The 23639-nt window shown below is 45.0% G+C and overlaps 2 protein-coding genes across 5 annotated transcripts in view; one reads left to right on the forward strand and one right to left on the reverse strand.

Moving 5' to 3' along the window:
• Positions 1–17654, reverse strand: part of LOC135385968 (uncharacterized) — a 261800-nt gene extending 244146 nt beyond the window's left edge. The window contains exon 1 of one of the 2 annotated variants that reach the window (XM_064615625.1): positions 17437–17654. In XM_064615625.1, coding sequence (XP_064471695.1) covers positions 17437–17620 — 184 coding nt within the window. In that variant the 5' untranslated portion in view covers positions 17621–17654. The remainder of the gene's footprint in view (positions 1–17436) is intronic. The other variant, XM_064615626.1, reaches the window with a different exon arrangement.
• Positions 17655–17706: 52 nt separating this feature from the next.
• Positions 17707–23639, forward strand: part of LOC135385967 (hemicentin-2-like) — a 223015-nt gene continuing 217082 nt past the window's right edge. Inside the window, exon 1 of one of the 3 annotated variants that reach the window (XM_064615624.1) lies at positions 17707–18310. In XM_064615624.1, the coding sequence (XP_064471694.1) occupies positions 18160–18310 (151 nt within the window). In that variant the 5' untranslated portion in view covers positions 17707–18159. The remainder of the gene's footprint in view (positions 18311–23639) is intronic. The other 2 variants (XM_064615622.1, XM_064615623.1) reach the window with 2 other exon arrangements.

Raw genomic sequence — 23639 nt, forward strand, 5'->3', positions numbered from 1 at the left:
GTTGGGCGTTGATGAGGCTTAAGTGTTGTGTTTGTCTTAATTTGCGTTACAGACTTTTAATATCCGGCCCTCCCTTTATGAAGGAGCGCTTGCGGCTCCTTTTGATGGTGAAATGCTCTTAGCACGAAACAATGAATGCTGAACATGTATCTCATGCCAGTTACCCCCTGTATTTCTCAGAATACACTTCGCTACATTGAGTAGTCAGCTAGCATTTGTACAGCGCGTTTCGAATTTCCATTACGACAGAGGAGCTGTTGCTCAGCAGGCTATATTCCCGTAAAATGTTATATAAAAGAGTTAAGCCTCCCGTACCGCCGTCGGCAATAAACTCCGTCTACATTCTTCCTCGAACACCTCCCCCACCATGAGAAGCAATACTGAGTCTAGAGTAAGAAGTCTAGAATTACAGTACAATGAACAAAGGGATGTGCAAAAGAAATACAACGAGTTTCATGTATGCAATGAGTTCATGTAAAGTCGTAAAACTCTCTCGGCTATGAAGAAATAGTGAACATTTCATATTTGGAAGCCTGACTGCGTAAGCTATATCAACAAACATGGAATAGTCGTGACACCCGGAACGTTTTTCTTTTTTCCGACTCCAACCGTATAATTTCTCAAAACGTTTCGCTCTACACGTTGCGTGCATATACTACTTCCTCCTTCGAAAAATGATACGCGACCACAACAAACTGACCTTCGTCGGCATGGCCTCCCGTCATTTAAGCAGCTATTGTGCTTGACAAAACGAGCATTAAACCGCGATTGAAGAGAGTGCCTTCCTTTTGTTCCTATACGCTTTTTCTTTTCTCTTCTTGCGTGTTACATTTTCATTCGTCGACCTTTCATAAGAGAAAACTGTTTTAGATTACCCCGAACCCACAGCGAGTTTTAGCGGAAGGAGCCAAGCGTCGCAGTCGGATGAAAGTTGCACGTAACTTTTCTTCGTTTCCTCCATTCTTCTGGAGGCCAGCGCCTGTGCGGAGAATCTTCAGGCACTGTGCCAGGCCACGCGAAGAGCAGGCACTCACGCGGCGGAAGTCCGCGCGCCTGCAGGCCGCGGAGAGCGCCTTTTGTTGGTGCGGGCGCACTGCCATTTGTGGCGAAAAAGACATTCTTCTGTAGCTGTTCAAAAGGGATCGAATGACAGAAAACAAAGACAGAGACCAAAGCCGAGCAACAAAGGGGAATGCGTGTAGACGTTTGCAAGGGCACGAACTGAGCTTGGCTCGCCCATTTTCGTGCAAGATTGGTTCGCCCGCGAGATTTGTCTGGTTGTACGGCACAACATTTGTCGTGGAACGTGCAGCTGACCCTTGGCAGTAAGTTTGAACAATATCGGATCTGGAAGGAAGGCATTTTAAAGATTTTCACGGATTAAACGTTACTGCCCAAGATTGGACATTTATTTGAAGTATTTACTTTTCATTTCTTTCCTTAATGCGCATGCACGTACTTAAAGGAGCAATGAAGTGACATTTAACGTCGCTCGAAATCCTGCCTCATCTGTCAAGCTGTCCACCAGGAGTCGCCTTGCAAAATATTTTCACTCTGCGGTGCGTTATAGCTGTGCAATAATATATATATATAAAAGAAAGAACAGACGGAGAAAGCAGCCGCAGACGGCCGACACGATGATGATGATGATGATGATGATGATGATGATTGGGAGTTTAATGGTGCATTGACAACAAAGATCATAAAGACGGCCGACACGGTTCCCTCGTGACGTATTGGAGGCTCCCACTGATCTCGATTGTAAAAGGCTGGATCGCGGATAGGGAGCGCGAGCGTGCGGCAACCGGCCGCCATCTTACTGTACCCAAAACAGTCGCTGCAGCGATCATGGCAACTTTTTCCAATTACGGTCGTACCAACCGTACCGGCAAGGATACAGGGCTGAAATTTCTACAGGTGAGCCATTCTTTATCAAGGAATAAATAGGCGTCCATTTTGTACATTTATTTGACAATTATGAAGTGTGTTTTTGCCCAAAACCAGCACTGGGTGCAAGTTGTTTGATCGCTCTTCCGAGGTTCAATCGAACACACTTGCATTTTACCCGGCGGCAAATACAGTTTCAGTGCATAATATGCTGGAGAGAACATGCACTACACTGATAGTGTTGTCATCAATATGTCCGAGCACTCGAGCGCTTTTCTGCATGCATTGCTAGCACGGTATACACGGTGTTCTCTACGGAAGCAAGTGCACAGTCGTTTCTTTGAATCACTTTCGCGCACAAGTTCAGTATTACGACGTAATGAGACCAAGAGAGTCAATCTTTTTCATGTATTGGTATTGTTTTGTGCCTTGGTTTGATTTGTGACAAAGAATCCTACGTGACGTTGGTGTGGTGTGACTTATAGATACCGCCTTTGTGTCTGAGCTATGTTGTAAGCTTGTTGCGATAATAATAATTTTTATTAATAATTAATAATGTTAATAATAGTTTGTAGCTTCTTATGTTATTTGTAGCAGTGTTTCAAAAGTGGTCTCTCAATACAGGTTTCCTCACGGGGGCTACCCAGAGGATCGTCTGTGCAGTGTGATGCGATCGAGCATGCAGATAAGTATCATGTGTTCCTCATCTACGGGTTCCTACTTTACGGGGAGGAATCACCTCAGTGCACGCACTGTGATGAGCCACTCTCAATTTTGCCCATTCTCTCTACACCCAGCATTGTCTTGGTGATGAAGCTATAATTCTTTTTAAAACAGCGTTTAGACGTTGCAATTTCTAAAAGAAATCGGGATTGTAAACCCCGTTTTAAACTGATGTTTTAAACATTTATGCAATGCTTTTGCTAAACAACATATTTATTTTTAACTAGTTGCGTCCTAACCAGTGTTCTCTCCTTCAGAGCTGCCTCGACATACTCAAGAAATGGGTGCAAAACCTGAGCAGTGCCCACAAACTTCGATCACCGCAGCACTTCCAAAAAGTAAAAGCATATGTGTCACATGAGATTTTTAAAGGTATTCATAGTATATAATACCTTGTATTAACTGTTGTAGATCTAGCCCACCTCTACAGTATACACCCCCAGGAATTAAAACTTGTTGGGGTACTGTGATCATTGTTTCAGTTAATAGGCATGCACATATATGCTATAAGAAAATTATTTCTTGAGAATGCACTACTCTTGATCACATTCATGCAGCTGTAGGTTTACCTTCGGCCTCTTGGAACTCTCTGTAGTTGCCTTAGCTACAGGAGGAGTGTCCTCCAGCATGTCAACTACTTGCAAAAATATTGGCGTATTTAAGATTATGACACAATTTGAAGGATTTCAATTCAGGAAATTTGCAGTGGCAGGGCCTGCCACAGTGAAACTTACTGAATATTTTATGGTGTCGAAGTGGCGGTTCCTTCAAGGTAGGAATATCGTAGATGGGAGCGTGTCCGTCCTGTGTAGTTTTTCCCCCCCTTCGTTGCTCCTCAGACTCAAGGAGATGTTTCCGTTCAATCGTATACACCAGCTCGCTTGTCTACTCTACTTATGTCCTTGAAATTAACAAAGTGTGGATTGCATTAAGTAATTTGTAATACACTGAACACATAGGCAGCAAAACAAAAATTTAAAATTCGGCATGTATGAAAATTGGGTGCAACAAATTTACATAGTCTACCTGTACATTGTTATTCCTGAGATATATATTGTCATTGCAGGGAGGTCACAAAACAATAAACGTATTGTTTTGTCACCTCCCTGCACATTCATTGTATCTTGAAATGCATATATGCAAGAATAAATGTTGAACTTGAAAAATGTATATTCACTTTATTCACAGAGCATAACATCACTTATCTTCTTTACAAGAGCATATCGTGTTACATCTTTGTCATGCAGAATGCACAACCAAGAAAGCCATCTTCCACTAAACATCACATTTGACATGATTCAGTTGGTATCATTTCATAGACAGTGTACACCAGGGCTCCAGTTTCAAGCTCCAAATCGTCATGTTGCAGTTTGGAAACCGTATATTCGTAGTGCAAGAGGGCCCTCGCACATTAAAATGGAAGACGGGACTCCTATGAGAGAGACTCACGCTGAAGAAAAGTGTGCAAACTGCGGGAAGTGTCATAGAGGAGATCTTCAGATATCATGCCTGGTTTCACGGCAGTGCTACCCAGTGGCGTAGCCACGGGGGGGCTAGGGGGGGCTCGAGCCCCCCCTACCTGCCACGGACCGACCCACGGAAATCGTGCAAATCCGAGGAGAAAATAATATATGGGAGGTGACAGTGTGACGATCGCGAAAGTTCTTACAGTTCATGGCGTCTAAGCAGCACTCTTGAATGGTTTTCAAAGTATGAGCTCTTCAAAATCCTTCCAATCTCGTGACACCACCTCATTGGACATGACAGCCTATACACGTAATCGTATTGTGCACGTCCAAATGAACTATTTTCGTTCTGTTTTTGTGAACCGCATTTTGCGGCGTGCACGAGTATGTGTGTGTTGTCGCACCTAGGATCAGCGGGGGGGGGGGGGGGGACGAGTTTTCGTATCGAGCCCCCCCTAGCTTGCAGGTCTGGCTACGCCACTGGTGCTACCACACTCCCTTTTAAATGACGATGATAATGATTGGAGTTTCAGATGTGCAGTTGCATTTTTTTGAAACGTGCTCCACATAACAAGCATGACAAAGTCAGCAGTGGATGGCTAGCCCCCGTCCCTACGCAGCTTTGTTCACGCTGCAGCTCTATTCAGCAAAAGCATGTGAGTACACGAGAAGGACATTCAATTTCACCTGCAAATAATCAGAGCAAATGAAGGAAGAAACAAACAAAAAAAGAAGTGCTGAAGTGCTGTACTTGAAAAGGAGATATGTCTTGTGTCTCAAGGAGGTGTTACCACTTACTACCTAGATTAACTGGCCTAAGCGTGATAATTGCGTGAAGTAATTGTTTGTTTGAAGTAATTGTTTGTAAATTGTTTGTGAAGTAATTGTTTGTTTGGGATGCTTCGGTGTGTCCATATTGGCGAGGCATTACGTCGAACACACCACTGTCGTTCACTAAAAGACCCTTTCTTGCTTGATATAAATCACAACGCATACGCCTGTCTAAAACAACGGCTGTGATTCTACGGGGCGATTTCTTTCTACCATGCGGGTATATCCTTTCTGGGACCGTTCTTTGTGGAACAATTTTTGCCCACAACGCAGCACGGGAGATTATTACATGGTCGTTGTTAATCTCACATCGTTTCTTATTGAAATATTGGCTTGGAAACGTGCTGTAGTACAATCCCCAGCGCTGCACTGCAGTGACGGTCTAGTTTCGGAATGCAAAACATAACGTAATTAAGAATCGAACGGCAGGACACCTGTGAAACACTGTTAGGATACATCAGTATACTGGCACCTTACAAAATTGTGTGATGACAAACAACGATCAACGCCTGCAGCGCAATAAATACTCACAATCTCTGTTACCTCCCATTGTTTTCTATGCGCACACACAGCGCTTTAGGGCCTCCCAACATGGCGGCCCGAATGCGTGCCTCTCCCCCACGAGCCCCTCTCCCATGCGCGATCCAGCCTTTATACATAGAGATCAGTGGAGGCTCCATGCTTTGTTTCTTTGTTTTTTCTTCGCAGCTCACGCGACGTTTACACATGGTTGAGCTGTGCCGCTGTACGTCACCGGTCATATGAGGGGAGTAGCGTACGTCACGACGTCCTCTCTATCTGTGATGCGCTCTTTCCACGAGGAGAAGGATTTTTCGAAGGTGTGAGGCACAGAGCTTTCGCTCTCCCTCTGTAGGTCACCTACGCTCATCGTTCTTTCTCGGGAACTCAGTTTATTCGTTGAAGAACACACCGGACCGAAAAACGAAAAACATTTTGGAGTTCACCTCAGTGCTCGTTTAGGCTAATTTAGTTCAGCTAATTTAATTCAGCTAATTTAATTCAGTTGCTGTGTCATGTCCAGCAGAAAGGGGCTGGGTGAGGTTAGGTGAGGTGAGTTTTTTTTTAACCACCTTTGCCCGTACTTCTGTTTGTCCCTATTTCATGCGCTTCCAAGTTATTCTAATGTATGCCCTGATTAGTTCAGTTCGTCAAAGTTCATCAAAAGAATAACAATTGTGTACAGATACTGGGATCGAAGACCGAAGCTTTGTTCTTGTATTGTTTGCATGATACTATAAAGTCAATAAATACAGCAAACATACACTGAAGACGTGACGGCGGTGTTCTCGCTCGCCGTACTTGCTTCACTATGGTGGTAGTGAAGCACAATAACAAACAACAACACATAAATCGTGACTATGATATGGGGTGAAGCAAAAGGTGAGCTTACGGATATCTAGTATGGTGTATATGCAGTGATGGCCAGTAGTTAAACTACTAGTTAAACTACCTGATTGTAGTTAAAAAGTAGTTATGAGCTACTTGCAGAAATGTAGTGACAACTACTAGTTAAACTACTATTTTAAGTAGTTAACTGCAGTAGTTAGGTTACTGAAGGCGCCAACTACTTCCGATTTTGCCGCAAGCTTTACGGCACGATTGTGCTTGCGACTTTTACCTTGAGCTACTTGTTTGATGTGAACGGAGGTGCAGAGCAATTGTGACGAGCATGTATACTAAATCTTCACTTGTAATGCTTGTCTAGTAAAGACTCATTTGCTGTGAAATCTCGCCGCAAGCTTTGTATTTGGCGATCGTAGCAATGGCTTGAGCCAAACTTTATCATTGCTTGTGATTCATATTTAGGTGTCCAAGAACACTACAAGGAATTGTTGTTGATGGACAACGTTAAGTAGTTATAGATGTAGTTAAACTACATTGCAGTAGTTAAAGAAGTAGTTTTAACTACTCCCCTGAAAAGTAGTTGAACTACTAGTTAAACTACTCAATCTCAAAGTAGTTAGTAGTTATAGTTAAACTACTGTAGAAGTAGTTAGTGGCCATCACTGTGTATATGTTGACCCTGATACAACAGAGATCTATTCTTGATCTCCTATAGCCGTGTTACACCTATAAAGGGCATTGTGAGTGCATCTTTTTCCCCCCAGAAGGCAGCATAGTGTTTGAAATGTTGCATTTGAAAACTTGCGTTTGAACACTTGCGCTTGGGAAGTTATTTCCATAATTAAGTGTAATACTAATGCATTGAAACGTTCTCGTTCAGCAGCCGAGATGCTGCTCTGAGGTTGAACACGACTATATAGCTCATGCTGCTCCTACCCCGCTCAAATTTATTCACGCCCCCTAACATATTTATCTCCGTAATGAAGCAGCGAGAAGACAAGGATGCACGAAACACAAGGAAGTCGCACTTTCAACCGTTTTAATTGAAAAGCGAAAGATGAATACATCCAAAAAAGTTTTGTACAAGATACTCGTTTGGTACAAACCCTGGACAGGTGATGCGAACCAACTGCCAGTTCTGATTAGGTCTTCTTGGTTAGTCGTAAAGGCAGCAGCAGGGGTTGTGGCCACCAAGGTGGCGGTGAAGAAAAGGAAAAAGAGGCAAATGAGGACAACGAAGTCCGCGCTCGCACGAAGAAGGCAAAAAGGTTCCGCAAGCCTGCGAGCGGAACAGACGGACGGCAGACAACCACCCGTTTGGCTGGTCATTTTTTGCTCAAGAAGGATTCTTGGCGTTTCTGTACGGTTTTGGGGGACTTAGAAGGTAATAAACCCTTGATGTTATGAGTGTGATATTTTCGCATGGCCTATCCTCTCTTAGCCTATCGGCAAAGGGGCTTGACACCCACGGATGGGATGAAGTTCCCACAGGGTATATTCGGGATGTAGTATATTTATATCAAAGGATGTAATGTGAGGCATGCGGTAGAAACATCGACCATAAATAATTTAAAGGATAATTGCATCCGCTGCCCTAGCGCTGTCTTTACGAGTAAACAAGAAGACAGTATTGGAACTGATGGACGAATGTCGGCACAGTTCCCCTGAAGTAGGCCCAGGGCGCATACTAACACCCGTGTCCCTCACTCTTTCGTCCTCTCAACATCTGTCCACGTTTGTACGCCGCCCATTGCCACAGTGCTTCGCGGCACTAACACGGAAGTTTAAAAAATAATCAAGGTGGTTTAGATAACCAAAGCAAACGTCACGGGGTTGCTGAATCTTTTGTCTTTCCGATAAAACTATTGAAAGTTCGTGCTGTCTTTGTGTGTTCTTTTGCTGCCTTGTCTGTTCCACGCTTCGTTATGGAAGCGTTACCCCCCCCCCCCCCCCCCCCCCCCGCCCCCGTCTACTACTTCATCTTAGACATTCATAGCAAAGTTTATCAGTGGAGCAAAAAATCCTCGCGTCCTTACTTTTTGCGACCCTTCTGTGACTGCGCTGCACTGCGGTCGAGGCCTTGTAGTCAATACGAGACAGGACATTCAGCGTCGTCTATCAAAAGAGGTATCGGTCCCCATCGCGCAAGAAAGCGAAAGGGGTTCCGGAGAAAAGTGTCCGCCCAATGGGTGCGGATCGATAAGCGAACGAACGATTTTCGCCAAATCTATTTCCGGGCCAAATACGGGGGCCACCTTCGTGTTCGTCAGAGAAAAAGTACAAGGCGCAGGAAAGCTAGAAAGAAAAAAAAACAAGACAGAAGAAAAAGAAAAAAGATATATGCCACTCGACGTGACTGCGGGCTGGCGGGTCATTGAGGTTCACTCGCAGGTGGATAAAAAGCGCGCCAGAAAAAAAAAAAAAAAAAGAAGTGTGAGAGAACACCGCTATAACAGGCTGGGAGGCAATCGATATGGGCGCTACCTTGGATGACTTGCAGGTAGACGATGATCACAAAGCGAAACGTAACTATAATGCGAGTCGTGTAATGGGGAGAAATAGGTTCTGCCAATTTCAGACTTTCCAGTGCTCTTGTGTCTCTTGCTTGTTATCAACTAGATAATTTATTATTTACCGGGCATCAGAATACATCCATGTAAAACGTTTTGGTGACGGTTTTACGCAAAAGGAAAACGCATACTTCATATCCATCTAGAACAGGAGTCCCAAACACGCGGCATGCACGAAGCATTCACCCTTGCCTGGTGTAGTGCTGCCCTTGTCCATGATAGGCAGCACGTGCATGTATTTAACGATGTAGTGTGGGGCGTGTGACACAAACAGGCAGGACCTTTATTGTCATAATTTCTATGTCGCATTCGTTTTATCGTCGTTTGTTGAATGAGCAATTGTCTGGTTGAGTTGTTCTCGTTGTTCTGTCCGTTATTCACCTACGCGGGTATTATCGACATTTTATGTTATATTCCTGATCTATACTGCGCATGCTTGTACCGGAATCTGGAAGCCGTTGGTGTACAGTAATAGTGACGTGTACCTATCTCTACTCGCGCACACAGGCTCAGGCTTGATCTTGGAAGTCCAAGTCAACACCTCCTAACACCTGTCCTCCTTTACCGTTCCGAAGTCTGGTAGAACATCAGGACACTGAAAGTGCAAGAACAAACACGAAATGGAAAGCGCGTAGTTTTGCCTCAGGTCATCGAAAGTGAGACCATTCCGTTAATCACTTCTGCTCCAATACGCAATTTTCACTGCAAGACTTTCACGCTAAGAACGAAAAAGTCCCCTTCGTTATTATTTTTTTCCCTGACTGAGGCATGGACGTTAGCTTGCTATTTTCCTTTCTTTTGGACGGCCAAAGCCAGTGGGGCGTGTGTTAGAGCCCCAGACACCTCGGGCAGCAGCTGTGTGTTTCCAATCAGGAACAGCCTACAGGCTAATTCTGGGTGCATTTTCTCTTAATTACCCCACTCTCGGGCACAGCAGAACCTTTATCACTGCTAGAATGCTTCCGAGGAGGAGGCATGCCGACCTTCCTTGTAATTATGCAAAAAAGAAAAAAAAAGAAAGTGTTTCTTATTCGCCAGTAGCATGCTATTGCAGTATATGACGGCTGTCTATGTAAGTAAGCGCATCGAAGAGCTTTCCTAACGGTATGATGAAGATTGTTTGTTTTAAACATAAGGATGTGATGTTGGATGTAATGAACAAGCACAATGCATTAACTAATGTCGTCGAAGGACGTTATCTTTTTTCTCTCTCTCGCTACATGGCGGAAACAAACGACGTTCGAGTGTGACAATGGCTCAAGGAAGCAGAATATGACTTTAAATGTTGTCGAAGAATTGCTTCTGCGGTCCAGAATTTGATCACATTTACTGAGGCCAGACACGGAAGCAATGCAACCAGTAATACAGTTTCGAGAGAGAGAGAGAGAAATAGGAAACCATAACAAAGAAAAAATGTATTTCCACCTTCTTTGGACACAGCTAATGCGGCACATTGAATCCACCTTATTTTCGTCGTCATTTCTTTTTTATGTGCAGGCTACAAAAGTTATTTAATGTTATCTCAGTTTTTTCACGCACGTATGTAGATTTTTTTTTAGACACTTTAGGTGACACGAAGCAGATGACAGAAGGGAACAGGGACGGGACACACACAACGATGTCGCAAACGTCTCCCGTCTGAGTTCGCTCTTGTCGCCTAGGTCATGTCATGGTACCAGCCAGCCTTCCTCTAACACTTATAGGTGTACTACAAGAGCATCGTCACAGGTGCTGTCATGAATATCGTGTAGTTCAACTTCCTCCCACAAATTCATTTCCGTCAAAGAAAGAGAAAGGAAGTGGCGAATAAAAAGCAAAGGCTTTATATGAACGTGATGAACGTGTTATATGAACGTGTAAAAATAAATTTCAGGGTGATGCGAGGTAGCAAGTGCGGTACGATGCTGACGAGACCAGCCCTATACGACAAGTCCAGGTGATGTCTGCCTTCTTGGATATCTACTCCCGCATGGCATTAGTGCCCTTTCACTGTGCCCATGCATCTCCATCTTTCAAACATTCTGAAACGATGTAAAGTCCGAGATGCATAAACGGCGCTCTATGTTCCCAGTGATACGACTGCGATGCACGGGGCCATAAGGCAGTTGGCGCTGACTGTCAACGGACGTAGGGAAGTGCAGAGCATCTGTTGGGCGGGCGGCGTGGGGACGCCTGGATGGCTCCGAAGCGTCGGGCGGTTATGCTGGCGGCCGAAACGCGACACCGCCGGAAGGAAGTCCTACATCCGGTTTCCGGCTGTCCACACAGAGCACCGTCAAAACCTCGCTTTGTTTTAATGCAACCCACAAAACCGCGTGTCCTGCTGGGTTAGAGGGGGTCGGGGCCATGTCGTCCATCACTCGGTGACTACGTACTTCTTCAAGACGTATGTCTGTTAGTAGATCGTCGTTTACGCGAGACAGATTATTTATAACGTGCTATGAGCAATTTGTCCTTTCCCGTGCGCGACAACTTGAATGTCGGCAGGGAGCGTATACCACAAGTTCAACATAAGAGAAGCCATCGGGAACGAGATTAGCAGGAAGTGACGTCATCACTGTCGCTCCGCTGCTGCGCTGCACGAACCTAACCTGGACTAACCTCACTTGGTATAACTAGCACACTAGTACAACACATTTACACTTGACCTGACGCACAAGAGCACTCCGTGGCGTCGCGTCGCGTACCTAACCTGTGAATCCTGAACTAACCTCACTTGGTATAACCAAGGGAACTACTGGGTAGCTGAAGAGCTGCAATAGCTGACACGTAGGAGCTCACCGCCACCGCTTGCCTCACCGCCAATCTCATCCCCGGTGGCTACTCTTACGTGAATACGATACAATATTTATTTATCTCTGAAACTCAAGAAAGTTTTTTTTCTATTTCTAATCTAATCTAATCTAATCTAACAAAAGAAGTATTACATCTTTCTATACATTACAGCAGGTCGTTTGCACAATTTTAATTTGATCATCCGAATTACTATGTATATTGTTTTTACTTCTTGTATTTTTTTTTACCTTGTATCATGTACAAGATCAATAGTTTCCTTCCTTCGCTCTTTCCTTCCCATCTCTTGTATTATTATATAGCTAAAGGTGAGCACGGATAACGTTGATAGCATCCGCATCCGCACCGAACTCCCACATCTAAAATTGGCGAATGCATCCGTAGGCTAACAACATCCGCACCGCGGATATTGCGTATACCGCATATATCTGCGATCATTGCATTTGTAAGGAAAACATTTACATGACGACAACGCCACATTATACAGATGCCTTTACTTTCGAGCATACAAGCTGCTCAGCAACATTATTTCATCCCCACTTGTCCAATAATGGGAGTCTAAGGCACACGAATGCAGGAGTTGACAAACTTCGACACCATTATGGATGCACTGCGCATGCTCTCTATTATGACTCCACCAGAGACGGCTCATTTGCGGATAGCATGAGCATATCCGTGCGCACTGCAGAGTTGGGCTGTTTTATCCGCAAATGACACCGAGTAGGACTTAGGTCCTCCCTGTGAGGCGACTCCATTATTCCACTTCACCCCATTACCGCCAGCAATGGAGTATAAAGTATCGCCCCTGACGAAGAAGAAAGTCCCCTGTCATACATCCAAATAACATTGTTGTTGCTAGCCGCGCGGATTACCGTTTGTTCTATCCGTAAACCGGAATGGCGCGCAGAGACCTGCGCCGTTCCGCGGGCATAGTGCACACCTCTAGCTACTGTCATGGCATGAGAGCTAAGACAGTAGAATTTCTTCACTTTTACACGATCCAGCCCGCATTACCTAAGCCCCAAACCAACCATGTGACTGGCATGCCCCCCCGATGACATGCCGACACCAGCTGTTCTTTTTTTTTCCTTCTTCTTAATGCATTCATTGACATCGGCACGTGACTGGCGGCGAGTTGTTGCGATTATTATTTGACCATGGAAGATACCACGCTCCTCAAGTAACAGTGTTTATCGCTGTAAGTGCCGTGTTGATATGTGTGGTTGTCTGCGTAATGAGATCAGTTGACCGGCGGTGTGTCTCGGCAGAATAGCAGGTGAACTAAGTCTTCTGCTGCCTCTCACGTACCGATAACAATGCCCAATAATGGAGCTGTAAAATCTGTGCGGACATACGCACGTAGACAGCGGGAGTCGAGCTAATCGTTCCATCTGCAGCCTCTCGTGTGGATTCCCACATGGCGCGTCCAGCGCCACTGTTGCCTCAGGCAAGCGGTGAGATTGATTAGCAGCTACACTGGGGCTATTTATTTCTTCGGTAGCGGGCAACTGTAGCAAGTTCCGAATGAATACGAAGAACAGGGAGATGGTGTATTGTGAGACGAAACCCTGTCTGAGATCATAGGGAGCAGAGAAGGCCGAGGTTATTATTACATGCATGTGCGCATGAAGAGTATATGAAAATGGATTTTTCCTTTCTACAGACTTCTTACGTGCTTTGTATTTCCTCCGTGACAGTCTCTCGCCTTCGACTTCTTTTTGACCAACGCAACAGGAACTTCTATTGAGAACGTGTACACCACCCGTGGACTACATTATGTGTACTTTCTGTGACGGAACTTCTGTTGACCACGTGTATATTATTTGTGGACTACATGATATGCATTTTCTGTGGACGGACTATGCAGGACGTGATGTTAAAATTCTCTTGACTTCCTGTGGGGCTACCCAGCAAAGCTAGGATTGGCCCTTATAAGAATTGATGTTCGGGTTTTTGTTTACAGTCAACAGACCAGAGTCAGCAGAAGCAACATACTTTCATTCGAATTTTTGTTAACTTCGTAGTGCTGACATGACATCATATGTTTACTTTCGGTTGACTTATGGGGTTTAACTTTCTGTAGACCACCCGTAACAGAAAGACAATATATTTTTCTATTGAATTTACTCATGTTACGTTTTGCATAGGGAGCAACATGAAACGAACAAGGAAATTTCACCTGTTTAATTCCCTGTTAGTTTGAACATTCTAATTTCGGTAGGTGATATATTACTTTGTTTTCACTCCCTTCCATGAGCTAGCTAATTATTTTGTGCTGGTTTTTATACTTTGTTGCATAATGATATAGGTACTTTTACTGATATATTTACTGGTTATTTCTCCGTAAATGAATGTCATTTTTGAAGGTGAACGAATGTAACAAACCATCAGTGCACACCATTTGTGTCTATACGATGAACACCATTAGTATCCTCCCATTGTAAAAACGAAACCCCTTCTGCAAAACAAATAACTAATTATGAAGTTAGGGGCATGCCTTCACATTGTGTAATTTCGTAAAGAGAAAACCAGCAGGCAGAAGTGGAAGACGCGAGGTTTCTATAGAATCACGGAATGCTGGACCACTATGGTGGACAGCTGCGTTTTGCTCACAGTGGCATGACCGCCGTAAAACTTAATAAAGCCTTTCGGAAGTGAAATGGAGGTTAGAGAACAGTTGGAAACGAAAGAGCAGCTGCATTTTCGACAAACGTCATTTCAGGTCTCCTGTATGCGTCCCGTCTCACGCAACAGAAAAGCAGAGTATGCCACTAAAAGCACGTGAATGATGCAAAAGCGCCCATAAATTGTCCTTTGGCGCGTTTTCTGTAGAACTTCCGAATGTCTCAGGAAGCATGGACTGATCGTATGTTATGCGGTTTGATAAGCATACAGCGGACGAAGGAGTGTACGCAGGGTCTACTGTTGGAAATAAAAAATATTAATAATAATAACGAACAAATAATAGAAGAGAATGCCTTATTCTGTCCTTTCGCAGTCGCAGGTGATATTTGGAGACCAAATGGCGATTGCATAAAAGATGACGTGCTCGCTACTGTAGAAAAAAAAAAATAAATAAATAAAGAAAATGGAAACGTTAGTCGCACTACTACTCGCTGCTGCTGCTCGCTACTGTCTGTAACTCTCCTGCCTCGCCCTCACTACAGTCTCTACAGCCTCTCTACTGAGTTCTTTCCAAGTTTTACAGGGCTGTCCAGTAAGCACTTCTCCTTATGCTTTTCGTATAGTGGACCACAAACCTGCAATGCGTTATACCATAGCCAATTACTTTATTTTTTATCCTATTTTGTAACACTCAAACTATTTTTTCGAGAGATCTTTAAAAAATAAAATATTTAGCGGGTCTCAATTCTTAGAAACAGGCGATAGCTAATGTCTATAGCGATTACGAGGCATTTCGCACGCGGTAATTACATTAGATGCGCATGTCAGTCGGTCATCCAACAGTATGATGCCTTAACATCTTGAACTAATACTGTCATGTTAGTGCTAGAAGATAAGCTTCGCTCCATCTCACTCCTCGGCACAAACCTCGTGCAAGTTTGTGTCGCGTTTGTGTGTTTTTGACCCATCGTTCAGGCTCGCCTATCATAAAGCTTTCTTTTCTTCGGCCTTGCGTTTCTGCCACTTCCCTCATATTTCGCTTGTTTCTCTGCACTCATGCACAACTGCTCAGATATTACCATACGCGGAAAGAGATAGCGTACGGGCTTAGTGCCCAATTAAAACGTTAACTCCGCCGATCTCTTTCCTGATGTCCGCGCAGCAGGCACAATTTTTTTGAAGCCCGTAAAAGAATGGACAGTTCCGTGCTGATTCCCACGTGAAATTACGGGGGCCGCGCTTCCACTTCTTACCCGAGATTTCACTCCGAAGGAGAACCGTATTTACGAGGCCGTCTTTCAAGCGCTCTGGGAAAATTTACGGCCCTAATGGCGTTCCAGAAAAGCAATTGTCGAGATTGTTTATTCTAAAGCAGTTCTTCTGCAGAAAATATAGGCGCGTCTGTGGGAGAAGAAAGACCCAGTTTTCGCCACCTCTCTGGATAGCGGTTTTATTTCCTTCCGTTCGTTTATGTAAAGGAATCGTTATTTATTTCCATGAAGTACTCTTGCGAACTGGCTGGAAACGTCTCGCAGAAGACGGGTCACGTAGCTCTTAATATTCAAACGGGGAATGCGAAAAATAAGTTGCGAGGCAGAGTGCTGTCACACCTTCAGAGTACAACACAAACAGTGAGGCACTTAATTTAAGTATAGTATTCAGAGACTTTAGCGACGTTTAGAGACGTAAGCCTCAATGCTTGTCATCCTGTTTAGTTTATGCTGGCCACATTGTGTGCGCCCATGTGACATGATGTACGTGTGAAACTGTGAAAGAGAATGGGTACGTGATATACTGACCAATAGTAGTTCATAAAGAGCATAAGCAATGCAAGTGTCACTGGTAGCACACCGGTCCCGTTGGAAGCATACGGGGCCATCGTTGACCACTTATGTCGCGTGCACGCAGTTAACCGCGAAAGGAACTAAATATCAACACTCGTGGGACTACGAAGACTTCCAAGTTGCACAACCTTAGCAGCGATCTCGGCTCGAAATCATGAACTAAGGGTTCTGTTCAGAATATTTTATTAACATAATTATTTAATTGAACAAGTAACTGCCCAAATTATACTAAGGGTTCTAGGTCCGTTTGCACACTGGCTTTTCTCGTTCTCACACGTTATATTACTTTTGTATTGTTGACGCTATGAGATGAGCCACCTTTTTACTTTTTGCACCTACAGGTAGCAGAAAAGGAAAGGAGAACAGGCCGCGCGCCGTTTACGTGTTTATTTTTTTTCTTCTTTACGCTTTAAAAAATGACAAGAGATGAGTAAAGAGAAAATTTGTTTCGCTCTGTACTTGGTTGACCCCTTTTGCACGTGGGACTGATGAGCATAAAGAGATGTGTCATTTTATTGCGCTACGCGTTTGGTGTTCCTACACAGCTGTGTCTGGATACATCTGTTGTAGCTGGATACATATCATATTCATGCAGAACGTTCACTTAGCGACGAGACAGATGTTGAGTCCGACTTTTTGAAATAAGGCGCGTAAAAAAATGGAGTAAGGTGAGAATGAAGCTGACTACTACGGCGGGTTTTGTGCATGTTTCCATGTCGCACCACGCATCCGCAGAAGATATCAAAAAAATATTCTGTTAGTTGAGATTAAAAAGGATTGGTCGATGTTCCAAAACGTTCTGAATGGGTAATGTACGCAATATTTGCAACCCAAACATGTCCGCTGCGAGGTGAAACGTCAGCTGGTTTTATATCACGTGGGTAAACGTAGCACAGTACCTTCAAGGATTTAAGCATGTTCTCCTGAAATTGTTGACAATGACCAGCGCATTCTAATGACCCATGGATTTGTCAACATGTCATTTAACGGGTCCCATCGAAAGGTAAGTTTGTCAGATTCCATGTATTGTTCCACGTACTTCATGCTATTGCCGACAAGCACATTCGAGCAAGCCGGTGACATGCAAAGTCTAAAAGCTCCGCCGTATGCGAGAAATGAAACGGGCGGCCACATAACAACACGCGATTGAGCAGCAGGCGTGGCGTTATCCGATGCCGCCACGTGCTTCTCCCGCGCTTCCGAAACCCTGCTCTCGCATCTCACACTCCGCGTGGGGAGCACATCAATGTTCTTCCAGTACAGCCAGAATCACGTGCGAGCTTTGGTAGGATGTTGTCAACCATGCGAACTGTCAGAAACTTCACAACTCACCCATCAGAACGAAGCAAAACAGAGCCGAAGCCTGAAGCACGCCGCATCGTCGTAGTTCCATGCTTCCTCCGTAGCAGCCGCACACACGCCCGCGTCCTCCTCCACCTGTGAAGCGAGCGTCCGACTCAGCTCGCGCTCGACCAGCATGCAATGCGCTCTCTCCACCCTCCCTGCTCCACAGCATCCCTGCCTCCTCTCTCTTTTCGTATCAGCCCCGCCACACTGTCCCACCTGGACCGTCTGTCCCGTCAGTCGGTTGGCCTTTTCTAGAACAATTCACTCCGTTCAGCGTTGTTATAACAACGTTCGTCGAAGTCACTAGCCCGGAACGGACATTCCAGCCGGTGACGGCGGCCATGCGAAACCAAATCTGCCGCCACAACGTACACCGCCATCTCTCGGTGCCGAGTGGAGGTGCGATGCCTGGGCGATCTGAACTCTGATTGGCTGCCGACATAGCTTCGCCCGTTTGGACCATGTGGTGCGCTGCGCTCGGCAGGAGCTCGCGGTCTTCTCCTCACTGATCATCCAGACGGACCGACCTGTAGTCGGGTGTTGTCGTGGTGCGTGTGTTATTACGCTCTGGATGCCTCGCGCCCCGTTGCTGAATCGGTGGCGACCGAGTGGAGGTGGCTTCCCGTAACACCTGAGAGTGCACCGTGACTCACGTTTACGTTTCTGTTGATACTCTGTCTTCATCTACTTCATCTTTCAACGGTAGTTATGGTGGCGTCGTCAGGACATCGTCAATGTCTTCGTCCTTCGAGGACTCGATGTGTGACCACGCGTGCTTACTGTGGGTTGTCCGTCACCTCTGGAATTGTGGTGTGGTGCTTCGTGTGCCTCGTCGGACTAACGCCAGATGCTATATCAGGTGAGTCGGGGATGGCACTAGATTTCTCCCCTCTGGGTTGATGGAAGCACGTGCAGCTGCAGTTTGCGGCCAGACTTTCCGCTGGGAATGTGTTCCGTGGAGATGTGAAAAAGGGTTACTTCTCTCCCAAGCAGTTTTTTTCCCCTTTCACTCTACACAGTTTTAGAACATTGAAATATCAAACTCAATAGTCAAGTTTCTCGAGCTCTTTCCAGAACGACGACGGCCTTTTTGCGTGACACTTAAACACGTCCGTTTTCCTTCGTTTCATCGATTATTTTGGTTTTATTCGATTGCTTAATAAGCTGTGTCGTTGGAGTGAATCAATACGGACGCATTACCCACGAAATACGAAAAAAGCTCACCAATATCATTTCGTGATATCATTCACATGGACACATAACTCCCAAATGGAAACCGTCGTTTAGTTTTCAGACGACGCTAGCGGACATAAAAACCTGGACATTCACTCGCACCGATATAGCACTGGTAAAAACGTTTTCGGACCGTAGCTTGGCGGAGAATGGGAAACAAAGGAACCGACAAAAATAAAAAGAAAAAAGAAAGAAAAAAACGGGCATTAGACGGGCATACATTTTACATTTTTCTAGGGGAGAAACGGTACATAAATAAATAAGCGACGAAGATGAATCTAGCAGACAGTAAGCAGAGACGCGGAAGAGAGTGGAAGAAAAACAGAGGCAGTCAAATATGTGGCTCTTTCTTTCTTTCTTTCCGTTTTGCGCGGACGACTTTAAAAGTTGGCGCTTCCCCCATGGTTTTTGCACTTTACGTGAATCCACTTGGCTCTAACGTCGGCGGGAGAGGTTTTTGTGTCGTTGCTTCCTCCCCTGACGTGGAAGGTGCGGTGAAGAACTGACTCGCGCTAAAACCGTTGGGCGGTTTTTGCTTTCGGTTAGGAACCGCATCCGGATGAGGGGGAGATGAAGAGCGGTCCCGGTCAAAGATAAAGATTCAGATGACGCTCGTTGATTATTTTTCACGGGAATCGTTCCCGAAAGACAGATCATTGTCTCCTTCACTTTTTTTTTTTTTTTGTTCTTCTTGGGTTCATCCCTTCATTGGAGTTTTAGTTGATTATTTATTATAGTTTATTATGCATATTAGTATATTCTAGTACCAGTATAATTTTATATCATCAGTTCACGATAGGGAGTTTTATAGGCCGCAAAGATGTTCACGATAACGGCTACTAAAACACGATAAGCCAAAAAGTTGAAAAGGGTTAAAAACTTGGCTCTCTGCTGCCTCGATTTAATATGGATAAAAACCCTAGTGCAGGGCACGGCCCATTTCACACTACCGTTCCTCTTGTCCGTTCTCGTGCTTCAAAAATAGAACCGAGAGGCAATCGAGATCCGTAAACTCCAATGGGTCCGATATGCCTCCGTGAAAAACACGGACGAGAAAAATGGTAATGTGAAATGGGCCTAAGGGTTCTTTCACACGTGTGTTCTTGTAGTCCGTTTGCTTCAAAAACAGAAGCTAAGGGCAATCGAGCCCCATAGGTATACGAATGGGTCCGTTTTGCCTCCGTTGAAAGCACGGACAAGAAAAACGGTAGTGTGAAATGGGCCTAACACCTAGTCAGCACTGACTAACAGTGACAGTGCTGTATTTGTGTCGTCCTTCCTAAGTGTCACCCTGCACTGGCGTTTTTATCCATTTACGAAACGATAAGCCAATCGCGTGTTTGCTTTCAACTGGCTGACGTCACACTGTTGAACACTGAATTGACAGCATTGTTTACCATGTCGTGGAATGCTTCCAATCTGCTAAACGCCCTCTAATGTTATGCGCGCGGAAAGTAGAAGTCTGTCACTCTATCGTTTCTAGGATGTGGAATACGCGGTATAAAGGAAATGCCGTTTTACGTTGATACCCTTAGAGAGGACCCCGTTGCTCCTTGTTATTTTACCTGCTAAAATTATTAGAACAGCTCACGCTACGATACCACGCAAAACGGGATCGGCGCACACCACATGGACATAGTTTCCTATGTACTCGGCTTATTTTCTCTACGCAGGAAGGGAGACTATAGCTATTCTGCTTCCAAGAGCGACGGACGTTATGATGTTTGTTTGTTTGTAACGAAAAAAAAAAAGAGCAGAAATTGAACTCATCTCCCGATTTGTTCTGCTGCGTTATGATCCTTTGCACGTGCTCGTTTTATTCTCCAGCGACGAGGGACATAATACTTCAGTGACAGGTGACCGATGGAAAATATGGAGCTCGAAGCATCGGTGGGAATAGATCTTGAACAAAGATTGGTGTAAGTCGATCTCTTGCGTATACTAACCGCTTCTATACATGGAGACTAAGCGCACACAATTTTACTAGTAGGTTAAGCAAGGTGACACCCAAGGATCAGCTGGAAATACGCTTCAGTTATGTTCATGTTACATGCGTGAACTCTCAGAAGAAATTAGTAATTTGGAGAACCATTACGGCTTATAATCTCCGAGATCATAACTGATCCTCGTATTTGCCCCAGGCTCCAGAGTTTACCACCAGCGCTACAAGCAGTACTTAAACTGTGCATAAACTTCCTCGCATTTGGTCATGGGAGGGACTACCGATTGTGGCAACGCGTCCGCCCGAAGATGGACTAAAATTACTCCTTAGCCGCGTAGGACAGGTTCGCTTCCCTCGAACACCATACAATTTTTAATGAAATACTTATCTTCATTGTCTTGCAATTCATTATCGAGTACAATCAATCATAGGCATTTGGGTGATGATAGCGAAAATACTCCAACGCGAAACTTCACGTGTAAAACCACATGCATAGACGAGGGACTATTCACATCTTCTGCATGTTCAGATTCAGCTCCTTCGTAGCTCCAACGATATATTGTCAAAGGTTGCGGCCCGTTGCAGCAACAACAACAGCAAATACATGAAGTGACGATGAATGAGGAGATTTCCCCTTAATTTGCGGCAGGAAGCCGCACACCGTAGTCTTTCGTGTGATCACTCCTATGGAGTCGGTATATTCCGACACCATTTGCGGCGATATTGATCCTCTGACTTATTCTTGGCCTCTGATTACCGCGATGGTCCTGTTACGTCGTGGACGACTGCAGGCGTATAACAAAAATTATATTCACGTCCTATACGAGAAATAGACACGGCTGCGTAGAATCTGCTTAGCGGTTCACTTGATGGCTTTCGCGATGCAGGAATGAAAGAATTCCAAAGGACTAGAAGATAGCGCTTTGCTTGCCCGTGTGAGTGATTACGAAATGCCGTTCTTATTGGACAAGAACACACACACATTGAACGTGAAACCCTTGCCTGGATGGGTTTCAGGAAACGCTGTCACCAGGGCTTTTCGGCAGACTTTCCTGACGAGTGACGGCACATTTCCCCCTGAAGTCGACCCAGGACGCATACTAAACACGCTGTCCCTCACTCCTTCCTGCTGTCCTCTCTCCATTTGTACGCGTGTGTACGCCGCTCATGGTAATAGTTGCCTCGTGGTGATAGCATGGAAGTAATAAAAAAAAAGAAAAAGAAAAATCGTTGTCACTCATATGTCGCCTTGGTAGAGGAGCGAAATCTGTGAAGTGTTCATCAACATAAACGCATTGGTGAGGAAGTACTCGACAAAAGGCACTCGTTATTAGTACTTTCGAAGAGTAACGAGTTGCTTTCCAATTTACTTGTTGCGTAGTACGCACTTTTTTTCTTCTTCTCGACCTTTGTATAATTTATTTTAATGTTCATGTCATAATGGGTGGTGCCAGAACGTTTTGGAATAGTTCTGATACGTCAAAATCATACCAGTCCTCCATATGATGAAAGAAGCCGCACCTGAATGTGTTTCCTTAGGTTGACGTTTGGTGTCTTATTAATGAAATTTCTTGGTCGGAGCGCAAAGCAGTCGTCGGAATTTGAAGTCCAACGAGTTGTCACCCTCTGCGCATGCTTCGTAGAACTACGTCAAGTGTGGCATTTTATCTAACTCCACCGTGCGTTAAACCATTAGAAATACGCTATTTGTCGCTATGATGGCCGCCAGCTGAGGCCCCCAATACATACGGTCAAAACAGAATTTGTAGCGTTCACCGTACAACAGCAAGGGTGCGGAGTCAGACGCGCTTAGCACGTTCAACCTGCCGTCTCATTAGAGAGGGAGGACACAGCTCGCGTTATTTATGCACCACAACTGAACAAAAGGAACGTGGAACTTACGAAGATACTTCGGTAAAGTTACCTAAAAAAAGGAATGAACTCCGAAACGAAAAGTAACGAACGAAAGAACGACTAGCAATTTAGTGACAGTAGCTAGTTACATGTAACGCGTTGCCCCCACCGCTGCATAAATGACAAAACGCTTAGTACGCGCGTAGTTTCCTCCGTGTGCTGTGCCTTACGGTGCCTATCCGATCACTGCAGACAACCGAGCTGAAACCACGGCACAATGAGCGGACACGAACGAGTGTCTTACAACGTTTTTCCGAACTAGCCTATTCTCCGCTTCCGGCTTTATACGTCCATTTGAAGCCTCTCTATCTCAAACGTCTTATTTTTCTCGCTTTAACTTTCGTATTTCTCCAATGGGGGAGAGAGAGAGAAAGAGAGCCAAAGGAAAGCTCTCGTCGCCCACCGTCCTTGCGTTAGGCGGATGTACTCTCTCGCTTGAATTACCCATTGTTTCGGTAAACGTCGCGGCCAAGTTTTATCAGGGAGTCTCACGCAGTACAGTGACCGCAAACAGGGACTCCCAAGTTCACGAGGCCGCTCTTTAACCCGTCTAATTACATGCAGTTCAATGGGCAGTTTCTCAATGCGACCATTCACGGCACTCCAGTTTGCATTTAGAGCGTACACGCATTTGCCTCCCTTGTACTTGTTGTTCATTCAAAAATCGCTGTATTTCCCCGTTAAAGCCATCTTCCTTTGGCGGCATCCTGCCACATTAAAATGCTCTCAAACTGCTTCAAAACATACTTCATATTGCGGACTTCGCTGCGTATTTGCTGAAAAAAAAGGGGCGGGGGGGGGGGGGGGAAGGAGGGTAAAAGGGCTCTTTGAAATAGCAAGGATGCATCTGCGAGGGCAAATATTTCGCTATATAGCCCAGTCTGTATAGGAACGATGGAATTTTTTTTTCTTCGCAGTTGCGCTTAAGCCCGGCTCGTTAAAACACATCTGCGTCACCCAAGACTGGGACGCAAGAGCGAAGACGTTCCTCTGTGCGCTTTGACTCTGCGTCATATCCCTTCGTAGCTATTGGAACAACAGAGTCGAGCGCTTCCTCAATGCAACGTGTTGTATTGCAATCAAACGTTGTGCGCATTTC

Source organism: Ornithodoros turicata, chromosome 2 (genome assembly GCF_037126465.1).
Source record: "Ornithodoros turicata isolate Travis chromosome 2, ASM3712646v1, whole genome shotgun sequence".
NCBI classification, from domain to species: Eukaryota; Metazoa; Arthropoda; class Arachnida; order Ixodida; family Argasidae; genus Ornithodoros; species Ornithodoros turicata.